Source organism: Myotis brandtii, unplaced genomic scaffold (genome assembly GCF_000412655.1).
Source record: "Myotis brandtii unplaced genomic scaffold, ASM41265v1 scaffold536, whole genome shotgun sequence".
NCBI lineage: Eukaryota > Metazoa > Chordata > Mammalia > Chiroptera > Vespertilionidae > Myotis > Myotis brandtii.
Window position 1 is genome coordinate 221,050 of NW_005369967.1, and position 11,925 is coordinate 232,974.

Genomic DNA, 11,925 nt, shown 5'->3' on the forward strand with positions numbered 1-11,925 from the left:
GGAACGGCGCCCCAACCCCCTGATCGGCCCTGCCCTGTGCATGACCAGGGGCGGCGCCCCAATCCCCTGATCGGCCCTGCCCTGTGCGTGACTGGGAGCGGCGCCCCAACCCCCTGATCGGCCCTGCCGAGTGCGCGACCGGGGGCAGCACCCCAATCCTCTGATCGGCCCTGCCCTGTGCGTGACCCGGGGAGGCGGGGCGGGCACCTAGAGATCGGGCCTGCCATCTGCCACCTGGGGAGCGGGCCTAAGTCAGCAGGTGGTTATCTCCCGAGGGGTCCCAGACTGTGAGAGGGCACAAGTGGGGCTGAGGGACCCTACCCCCACCCCCACTCCCCGCAAGTGCACAAATTTTTGTGGCACCGGGCCCTAGTATAATAATAAAAGTATAATATGCTAATTAGACTGGACATCCTTCTGGACGTCTTTCCAGACAAAGCCAGGGCTGCGAGGGAAGCTTGGGTCCCGGGTGCCAAAGGGAAGCCGGTGCTGGCAGCCAGGGGAAGGAAGGCCTACTGTTTCACGAATTTCGTGCATTGGGCCTCTAGTAGAGTTATAAATGGTATTGTACCAGTCAGTATGTTAGATACTGCAAGAAGATGCTTTTGGGGAAGAGGCTTTTTTAAAAATTATAATCCACTAGAATATTACTTCCTGAGGGCAGTGATTTTTGTCTGCTTGTTCATTGCTATAACCCCCAGTGCCTAGGACAGTGTCTTTTATGTAATAGTGACTCAATAACTATTTTTTGAATGAATGTATAAATGAATCATGGTTTTGTATAGAATTAGGTAAACTACATGGTAGATTTGTTCTAGATACTTTTCATTATAAATATTGATAAGAACCATGCTGTACAATTTTTATAGTGCAGTTTTGCTGGCACAGTATATTTTTCAACCTTTTTTTTTCTAGAAAAGTTTATTTTTGAAAGATTATTTTCACTGTGTATAGAATTCTCAGTATGGTAGCTTAATATCATCATAGTGAATAAGCAGAGAGAATTTTGTTGAACACCTCATATCAAATATTATAGTAAATGCTTTATATATATTAACTTCATTTAAGTAACTCGATTAAAGCCCCTGAACTTAGTGATGATGTATTGCAGCTTCCAGATTTAAGAAATTGCTTTGAAGAATTACATGTTTTTTGTTATAGACATTAATCAGATATAACCCAATGCGTTTATAAATACCAAAAGAAATGAATCATTTAAATACACACTACCTTTAAAAATGTGGTATCACTAATTAAATAAATGTGTGGAAGGAAGCCTGACACATTTTAATCCATTTAATATTCTGCAGATAAAGAGTAGTATGTGAATCTCAAATAGGGATGAATTAATAAATACTTGAAAACAATCCACTCTGAGAAGAAATCTCAATAACACTAGTATATATAGTCAGAAATTATCTCATGTAGTTAATGTTGAAATATTTTTACTAATAAATTTGAGATATTTTCACTAATAAATTCTTCTACAAATAAATTAAGTAGCTTTCATATCAAAGGCTGTACATACTTTCTTCCAGATGAGGAAAATAAGACAAGTAAAGATAAATTATTTTCTCATGGTTAAAAGCTAACTTTAAGACTGTTGATCTTATGGCCTGTTAGGCCAGTGTATTTTAATCATTTAGGGGTATCTTGGCAAGATTTATGTTGACAATAATACATCCTAAAGTTTATGAATAACTTTACTTTTGAACTGTTTTCCCTACAAAAATAACACTATCTCACTGTCTACGTTCAGATTTGCTTTCTTAAGTGGGACATAAAATGCATTTGAAGCTAATGTGCTTGGATTCTATGTCATTGTCAAACTAATATATGTTATGTATCATATCCTCCACTCACTAATTTACTTACTTATTTATTTAAAAATATTTTTTAGTACCACTAAGTACCAAACACTGCTCTAAGTACTTGGCATACATCAGTGAACTAAATGGACAAAAGTCATGGAGTTTACATTTTTGTAGGCATGGTTCATACAATAAACATATACATAAGCAAGCATCCTATATAATAAAAGGGTAATATGCAAATTGACCCTAATGGTGTAACTACTGGTCACTATGATGTGCACTGACCACCAGGGGGCAGATGCTCAACGCAGGAGCTGCCCCCTGGTGGTTAATGCGCTCCCATAGGAGGAGCTCCGCTCAACCACAAGCCGGGCTGAAGGCTGAGAGCGCAGCAGCGGTGGCAGGAGCCTCTCCCACCTCCTCAGCAGTGCTAAGGACATCTGACTGCAGCTTAGGCCCAATCCCCTGGGGAGCTGGCCTAAGCTGGCAGGTGGACATCCCCTGAGGACTCCTGCGCTGCCGGAGGGCGCAGGCTGGGCTAAGGGATCCCCAGCCCCCAAAGTGCACAAATTTTTGTGCACTGGGTCTCTAGTTTATTATGGATAGGGAAAAATTTTATAACTGCTCTTTAAAATCATGCTAAGGAAAATTACATAGACTACGACTTGGTTTTTAACTTGATTTATTTTTGTTAATCCCATTTTTACTATAACAATAAAGTTTGGAGAAACATTCTCTCCAAAACACATAGTTAAAATGATGCTATTAATTAAGAAAGTGACCATTTTTGCTCCTACAATAATTTCTTGCTTTTTACAACTCATCTAATAGCAATAGTGCTGTGAAATAGAGTAATTTAATATTTTGGCTTTTTGATGATGGTTTATAAAAACCTAAAGTACTTTGTGTAACAAAATTTATTTTTCTGTAAACCTTTGTATTCAATTTATGTTATACTTTTGCTGGCTTTGAATATTTATGATCTTGTTTTTTTTGTAATTCTAGGTAAAATGTTACAGCACATCTTTTTATTATTTAAATGATTCTTGTTTGGAAAGCTCTTTATTTTCCTTTATTACAGGTATCTTCCTAAGTAAACTTTTACTATGAAGAGAAAGATTTTAAAAGTTTTAATATCTTATTGGTATAGCTTGGAATTAAGTAGGGTATATTTTTAGCATATGGTATGATAGCATTTTATAGTGTTAGATATGTTGTCACAAACATTATTAATTCAAATTAATTCAATTTTAATACTTCTTTTGTTAACTTAATTAAATTCATCCCTTATCATCAGAGTGGATTCATTTTAAAAAATATATATTTTATTGATTTTTTACAGAGAGGAAGGGAGAGGGATAGAGAGTTAGAAACATCGATGAGAGAGAAACATTGATCAGCTGCCTCCTGCACACCCCCTACTGGGAATGTGCCTGCAACCAAGGTACATCCCTTGACCAGAATCAAACCTGGGACCCTTCAGTCTGCAGTCCGACGCTCTATCCACTGAGCCAAACCGTCCAGGGCTGGATTCATTTTTTAAATCTGTTTTTAACCAGGAAGCCCTGAATATCTGCATTTTTTTCTATAACATGAAAAGTAGACTGGATCTTTTACCTGGAATGTTGAATAGACTTTACTTATTCTTATGTTTTAGTGAATATATGGGGGTACCTGTGATTAGAGGAGCAGGGTTTTAGAAAGGATTTTGAGACAGAACAGCGAGTGGTCTATAAAGAGAGTGTTCTCAATAGACTTAAGAATAGTTATTAAAACAACACTTGAAACAGCAAGTTTTCTCTTGGATTATTGCTTTTTTACTTAGTTCTCAAACAATTCTCAGTGAATATAATTCTATTTTATTCTTTGTTTTAGCTATTGTGATCTAGTAACAATGAGGAAAATAGTGTAGGAATAAATGGGAAGGAAGTAGAATGTTTCTAGGACCTCATTTGAAGAGATTTTCTTCTCTTTAAATATTTAGTCATTTAAAATCAATTGAGATTTGAAGTTCAAAAGGAGAAAAATGGCAGCTCTGTGCTCTAATTTTCTAAGCCTCTTCTCCAACTTTTCTATCTAGTCTTTCATAATTGTTTAATTAGTGGTCAAGTTTCCATCATTATCAGTCTTGTATATAGCAAATATTTATTTTCTCTCTTTTGTTTTATAAGGACCTATATGCCTGGAGATAAGACTTTTCTTATGTAGCTCTGGAAATATCAGATATATCTTTGCTTGCAAATTTTTCCTTTGGGGAGAAAATTGTTTTGTTTCCAAAGGGAATTCTAAGCCTAATCATGGAGAAATGACAAATGAAACCCATAACCAGGCTTGAGAAAGCATGTGCATTTGTAGTTTAAGATGGATAGTTACTAAGATTTAACTGATATTAGACTTCTATTGCAATTGTTGGTATTTTAAAATAAATTTGAGGAAGAAGTAATCTAGCCTAATCCATATGAACCTTTGCTGTGATGTTTGGAGTGGTTGTCAGCTTTTTAATGGCCCTGATAACCTTTGCTTGGCTAATATGTTTGTCATTTTAGAATTTATCCTAAAAGTGACAATTTGCCTGTCACCTGCAAACTTAAGTGGTAAAATGTCTGCTGAGCAGGGAGATGAAGGGAGAATGGAGTTGAGATCTTGTAGGAATGAATTCACTCATAAAGAGAACATGTTTCTTTTTGAGATAATGGAAAGATTAACTCAAATTATATAGTTGGATACATTTTGCTTAGTTTGATTGATTATTCAAATATACAATCTTTTAATCTTCATATATGACCTGTTGCACAATGATATAAATAAGAAAGTAATGTGATAATGGAGCTTAGAGGACTTTTAGGCTTAGAGTTAATTTATCTGGTAGAGCCCTGATGTACATGGTTGATTTAATATGCAGACCTAAAAGCTTTTGCTTTTTACTTCTTATTATTGGCACTTAAGTTATTTGCCAGCCTGTTGGCCAGACAACACCAATGTGTTTCCTTTAACTCCATGAATCTCAGCATATGCTATTTCTATATATCCTAAATAAATCCATATCTTACTCTTTCCACAGCATAGAGTCCATGAAGCACAGGACAATAAAGCTTCCTACTCATACCAGAAGACTTCTTTGAAAGATTCACCACAGCACTACCAGAGACACTAATTTGTCTGAATCATCATGTGTTGAAACAGCAGAAGGCTACTACCTTTGCACTAACAGGAAACAGTTAAGATGTTTGTGATTCTTTGAGCTCCAGAAAGCTAGGGGAGTGAGTTGAAAATCTGAAAATGCGGCCATGGACTGGTTCCTGGCGTTGGATTATGCTCATTCTTTTTGCCTGGGGGACCTTGCTGTTTTATATAGGTGGTCATTTGGTACGAGATAATGACCACCCTGATCACTCTAGCCGAGAACTGTCCAAGATTCTGGCAAAGCTTGAACGCTTAAAACAGCAAAATGAAGATTTGAGGCGAATGGCTGAATCTCTCCGGTAGGTTCTAAGAAACTAAAGGAAGAGTGATGAAATATTGTAATTTGCTTTTAGGTGCAGGGTTTCATTCAGCTATTAAAAAATACTTAATTATTTCTATAAGCTATTTTTACAAAAATTTAAATATCTTAAGGTACTTTTTATACCAATATCTGTTTATTTAATATAGAGAATTTCTCAATAGTGGCTAATCTTATTTTACATATGAATTTTAATATAGAAAAGCTATGCCATTTAATTTATATACTTATATTTCATTTATAATTATCTTTGGAATTTTGATACATTAAATTCAAACTTTATATGATTTAAATTAGTGTATATTAAATTTTTTATCATATGGGCTATAACATAAACATTATCATTGAGAGGCTGAGCGACTCTAAACTATAACATTAAAATAAAGAAACAAAAAAATTTATCTTTAAATAAAATAACTGGATCTAGAATCTAGAAAATTATTATCATTGCTAATTCTAGTCTATTAAAAAATGTGACATGTATCTGTTAGAAGATAGTCCAGATGACCTTGTGCCCACGTTTGGTGATTAGTTGGGGCCATCAGCTGGTTCCCTCCCATATGGCTTATCCAGCAGGACAGCCCAGGTTTCTTACCTTAAAAAGGCAAGAGCAGGAACTGAAAGTCCTCTTGAGGCCACACATCAGAAGTTGCACACTGTCACTTCTGCCACATTTTGTTAGTCTGTGTCAGTTAAAGGGCCACTCTACATTAAGGAAATGAAGGGAGGAATTGCAGAGAATTTGTAGCCATAATTAATTCACCATTCTCATCTCCAGAAATAATGTTGGATAGATTAGATTAGGTCAAATCATAGTGGTCCTGAACAACCAGAGTTTAGTTTAGACTTGGTTGATAGATAATAGGGAGCTATAGTGTCGCTGAGGAATGACACAGTGAAAATGTTTGTGGAAGATTTAGGTTTTCAAATGGATTTGGGGCATGTACCTGACTGGAGTGAAATTAACTGGGAGACACAATATTATTCTAGGCATGAGGTGATGCTGATCTAGATTAAATTAATTAATATATGGGCTTATTTACTCATGTTTCCTACTTTTATTTGGCTTTCCCCAGATACCTTTCTTACTTGTTAATTGCCAGGACATTAAGTATACATGCAGTAAGCTTTCTTTTTAAAATTTAGAAATCATCACGTTCTTGGCTTGCTATTCTATAGAATACCTTTTCATGCTTCATGTTTGTTTTGTCTCAATGTTTAGTAATGTGAAATTGCTATTAGTTCACAGAATCTTTGCATTTGGGGATTTGAACCTGCCACTTTGCCTCTCAGTTAGAATTGAAATTTAGCAGAAAACATCTGGAAAATTATTGAAACTTGTTCAGAAACCCCTTGAGTAGTGAACTTCAAACTGGACAGGTGGCAGAACTGGACAGGATTTATAAAATATAAAGAGCACTTAATTGACAGCTTTCCTCTTAACTTAAATCCTCATTTTTCTAGATTAATTAATTTTGAGAATACCACTTTTTAAAAATTCAAATTTGACTCTATGGCCTATTAATAAGGATTTTATGTTTCTTTTGTTTTTTATTTGGTCCAGGAAGGTAGAAGAAACTTTTTCTGGAATTTAGTTGTCAGCCCTAAACTGTAAATTTAAAAACCACAAAGAATTCATAATTAACTTATGATTACCTGTTTTTCTGAGTTATGTAGTAATCTTTCCAAATATATTAGAGCTAAAGCATGAAGCTTCTGGTGGGAAAATTTGTCCCAGGCAATAGAAATATATGGAGCAGTGATATGGGCAGAAAGAAAACTGATGTGGTTTTTCACAGCTCATATGTTACTTGCTCTGTTTGAGAAGCTGGTATTAGAAAGTGGGGGGATGTCTTTGTTTCTGTTGATTGATTGGAGAATTTGCTCTAGGCTCTCTTCTCTGTAACTGTTCATCTCTCATATATAGACTGATGAGCAAGTGAATGGATTGGAATGCATAGAACACTTGCCATCTATCTAAAACCTTTCATTATATATGGTTTTATTTTTGCAACTCTGCATCCCATTATTCCTTATGCTATCAAGAATATCTTGCCCCGATGTGGCTCAGTTGTTGAGTGTCTACCTATGAACCAGGAGATCATGCTTCCATTCCTGGTCAGGGCACCTGCCCGGGTTGCAGGCTCAATCCCCAGTAGGGGGCATGCAGGAGTCAGTCTATCAGTGATTCTCATCACTCATGTTTCTATCTCCCTTTCCCTTCCTCTTTGAAATGAATAAAAATATATTTTTTAAAACAGGATATCTTAATATTTTTTTTTTAGGTGATAATATTGTAGTGAGATTTTTAGTCAAGATCCCTAGCTTCCCAGCCTGATAATTAGATGCTTTCTTCCTGGAGTTTGCATTAACGTTTTAATATATTGCTGGATTAAATTTGCCAATGTTTTATTTTGGATTTTTTTCTATGTTAACAAGACATATGTTTAATGTAATTTTTCCTTCTTATAATGTCTTTTGGGTTTTGCTATCAAGGTTACACAGGTTACACAGTCCAATTCTATTTTCTAAAAGGGTTTGAATAAAATTGGTATTCATTCTATTTTAAATCTTTGTTAGAATTTCATTAGTGAAACCATCTGGGCCTGTAGTTTTTTTTTTTGTTTGTTTTTTGTTTTTTTGTTTTTTGGGGGGGAGGGGGTTAAGTTTGGGTTTGGAAGGGAAAGGGAACATGTGGGAAGGTTTCAAATTCTGGAGTTGATCTTTTTAGTTGTAATTATACTATGTGGATTTTCTATGTTTTTCTTCCATTAGTTTTTGTAAGATGTATTTTTTCAAGGAATATGCCCATTTAATTAACATTTTCAAATTAATTAGCATAAAGTTGTTCAATAATGCCTTTTAAATTTTCTTCTCCTTATAATATCTGTAGTAATTTCCCTTTTTCATTCATTTGTGTTTTCTCTTTTTATCTTGCTAAGAGTTTATCTATTTACATACCTTTTCAAAGAACCAATCTCTAGTTGTTTTTCTCCTCTTGTATGTCTGTTTGTTTTATTGATTTCTACTCTTAGTTTGATAATTTTCTTTCTTATAGTCTTTTTGGGTTTTATTGCTGTTCTTTTTAAAGTTTATTCAGAAAGAATTTTATATCATTGATTTAAAACCTTGCTTCTTTTTAAATACATGTCTGGAAAGTTTTAAATTTCTCTCTAATCAGAGCTTTAAGTTGCATCCCACAAGTTTGACAATGTTCTATTTTAAATGTCATTCAATTAAAAGAATTTTAAAATTTCTATTATGATTTTTTTCTTTGACCCACAGGCTATTTTGGAGTGTGTTGCTTAATTTCTAAGTGGGTTTATTCAGTTTATCTTTCTAATTTTTATTTCTATTTTGTTCTTCAACCATCTAAACTTATATTCTGTATCATTTTAGTTCTTTGAAATTTATTAAATGGCTCAGCAAAAGACATGTTGGTGAATGTTTTAGGAAAAACGTATATTCTGCTGTTGTTTGGTCTGCTCTTCTGCAGACCCAACAATTAAGTTGGTTTGGTTAATTGTTGTTAATATTTTCTAAATTAATATAGATTTATTTATTTCTATAATCTTCTATCAGCTAATGAGAAAAGTCTCTGACAGTGGTTGTATATGCACTTCTGTAATTATTTGGTGAATGTAAATTTCAGATTATTTTATTTTCTGTGAATTGACCCTTTAATTATTATTAAGTTTTTTTATTAACTGTCGTAATACTTTTTTTGGATATAAAGTTTAATATATTTGGTATAAATATTGCCATACCAGCTTTCTTTTGGTTATGGTTTGCATGGCATATTTTCCTCATCTTTTTAATTTTAACCTTCTTGTGTCCTTATATTTAAATGTAAATTTAAATATTTAAAATGTTTCTTCTGAGAATAGGGCTGGATCTTATTTTTTTGTCCAGTGATAACCTTTTCTTGTTCACTTTAATATAATTGCTAGATTTAAGTCTACCACATTGCTTTTTTCCCTCTATTGACCCATCTTTCAATTTCTTTTTAGTTTTTCTTTGTTACTTTATTTTGCATTGATGGAATTTTTTATTGTTATTCTATTTTTTCACTTATAATAGACGTTTAGTTATACATTTTAATTTATTTTCTAAATTTATTCTTTTAATCTCATATCACAAGGCTACGAAAATTTCAGTCTGTTTTAACAGTTGCTCTCTAGCCTCCTTTGAAGCCCCAGAATTCATTAAGTGGTCCATGGAGAAAAATGGGTATGTGTTTAGTGAGTCTGCAGTTTCCGAATTTTCACACCATCTGTGGGACCTAAGCCTGTGCTTCACATGGTGCCTGGAATCAGCAAGTGCTCCCCAAGCAAGAACATGGCTTATTACAGACTACTGTCCTGTGGAATTTTAGTTAATATAATCATGCACTTAGATGCCTCACATGGCTTTTTAAAAAAGTTACATTTAAAAGTTTTTTGTATTGTTGTTTTTACACAAGAGTAGGGTTTGCTATTACATACTACATTCTACTTGGAACTAAAAGTACTCTACCTGGATTGAAAATGGTTGAAGTTCACGTATACTGATGTTGCTGCCATAGAGGGATTTCCATTAGTTCCTGAACCTAGATTCCTGGAGATGTTCTGATTCTTGCCCTTTCTAAGACCTGGTTCTTCCGGTTTTAACTTTTTCTCCCATTGTACCCCCCGCCCCACCGCTGTCCCCAGTTGAGTGGTAAAGAAAAGGAGAAATTTAGTTGAATTGGAAGATTTTAACTATCACCGTAATCTCTGCTTCATTGACTGATTTAGTGAATCTATTAAGAGATCAAGATGAGATTTAGATAGATTGAATTTGATGTGTTTGTTGAACCTATTCAGTAGAAAGTTGGAAAGTGAGTCTAGAACTCAGGATGAGAAGGAAAGATACTTTTGAGGATCATTCACATAGAAGTAATTGCCAGAAAATGTGTTGCATGAAGTAAAAACTCCTCCATTCATCTTAGATGATCCACAGTTGTCATGGAGAGGAGTAAGTGTGAGAATAGTATTAACACACCCTTACTTGTAGGACCAGCAACAGTCTAACATGGAAGGAAATTTCATTTTTCTATGAATTTGCATTTGGAAAAGTAAACTGCACCTGTTTTATGGTTATAGTAATTGGTTATGTGGCACATAGGCATAGGATCATATTTTTTTTCACACTATTGTCATTGGTAGCTTTTATGGGGGGCTGAACCTTAGTAAGAAAACAGTGCATTGAGAATGTATTGCTGTTTTCATCATCATATATTGTCATCTTAATTTTCTTATGCCCAGACACACACACACACACACACACACACACACACACACACACACTGAACATTGCTATACAATATTTAAAATCTTAAGTAACTAGTTGAAAAAAATTTAAATTTTTATATGTGGAAGAACTTTTTCTTCCAGATATTAATGCCATATAGGCAAAGTGAAGTTACATTAAATACTTTATAGATTGTAAGTATTGAGTTTAGGGACTTGATTGAACATTCTTTACATTTTATCCTTTATTCTTTTATTCTAGTATTACTGATCTGATAATGGCTCTAAGCATTTCTTAATAATTGAAGTCCCTCCCTATCCATGGTTTCACTTTCAATAGTTTGTTACCTACAGCCAACCGTGGCCAGAAAATATTAAATGGAAAATTCCAGAAATAAACAATTATGTGTGGTTTTGAGTAATGTGATGAAATCTCATGCTGTCCTGCTTTGTCCAGCCTGGGACGTAAATTTTGTCCTACATATGCATACTGTGTATATGACCTGCTCATTAGCCATTTCAGTTATCAGAATGGTTATCAGATAGAGAGAGAGAGACAGAGACCACATTCACATAACCTTTATTACAGTACTAGAGGCCCGATGCATGAAAATTCGTGCAAGAGTAGACCTTCCTTACCCTGGCTGCTGGCACCGGCTTCCCTCTGGCACCCAGGCTTCCCTCCTTTGGCCACCGGCAGGCACCCAGGACCCAGGCAGCTTCCCTCCTCCAGCCACCTGCAGGCACCCAGGTCACGGGCTGGCTTCCCTCCGGCCCCGGCTTTGTCAGTAAGGATGTCAGTAAGGACGTCCAGAATGACATCTGGAAGACGTCTGGTCTAATTAGCATATTACCCTTTTATTATTATAGATATTGTTATACAAATTTGTATTTTATTAGTTATTGTTGTTAACCTCTTACTATGCCTTATTTATAAATTAAACTTTTTCGTAGGTATGTGTGCATAGGAAAAAAACATAGTGTGTATATGGGGTTTGGTACTGTCCCCAGTTTCAGGCATCCACTGGGGGTCCTTGAACATGTGCCCCATGGTGGGTAAGAGGGAGACTACTGTAATTTCAGCAAATATGCCCTTGGTGACTCATGTGTTTCAGTGTCACTTGATTTATAGGTGACACATAATCTGCTAAATGTTTAGAAAAAAGCTTGCCTGGACTATTGATCACATTTCCTTTAGTAAACTTTCATTTCATTATGAAGTTGTGTTTTTGTTTTGTTTTGTTTTGTTTTTATTGTCTAAAGTTTTACATATGTCTCCTTTTTCCCCGATTGACAACCACCCCCCCCCCCCCCCCCCCCCCCCCCCCCCCCCCCCCCC

General features: G+C 35.2%; 1 protein-coding gene across 9 annotated transcripts in view; it reads left to right on the top strand.

Annotated features, from left to right (window-relative positions):
• FUT8 (fucosyltransferase 8 (alpha (1,6) fucosyltransferase)) overlaps positions 1 to 11,925 on the top strand; it is a 232,794-nt gene that overhangs the window by 109,518 nt on the left and 111,351 nt on the right. For 8 of the 9 annotated variants that reach the window (XM_014549149.1, XM_014549150.1, XM_005877902.2 and 5 more), the window contains one exon: positions 4,876 to 5,296. The exons of the other annotated variant lie outside the window; for it this stretch is intronic. In XM_014549149.1, coding sequence (XP_014404635.1) covers positions 5,094 to 5,296 — 203 coding nt within the window. In that variant the 5' untranslated portion in view covers positions 4,876 to 5,093. The remainder of the gene's footprint in view (positions 1 to 4,875; positions 5,297 to 11,925) is intronic. 9 annotated transcript variants of the gene reach the window in all.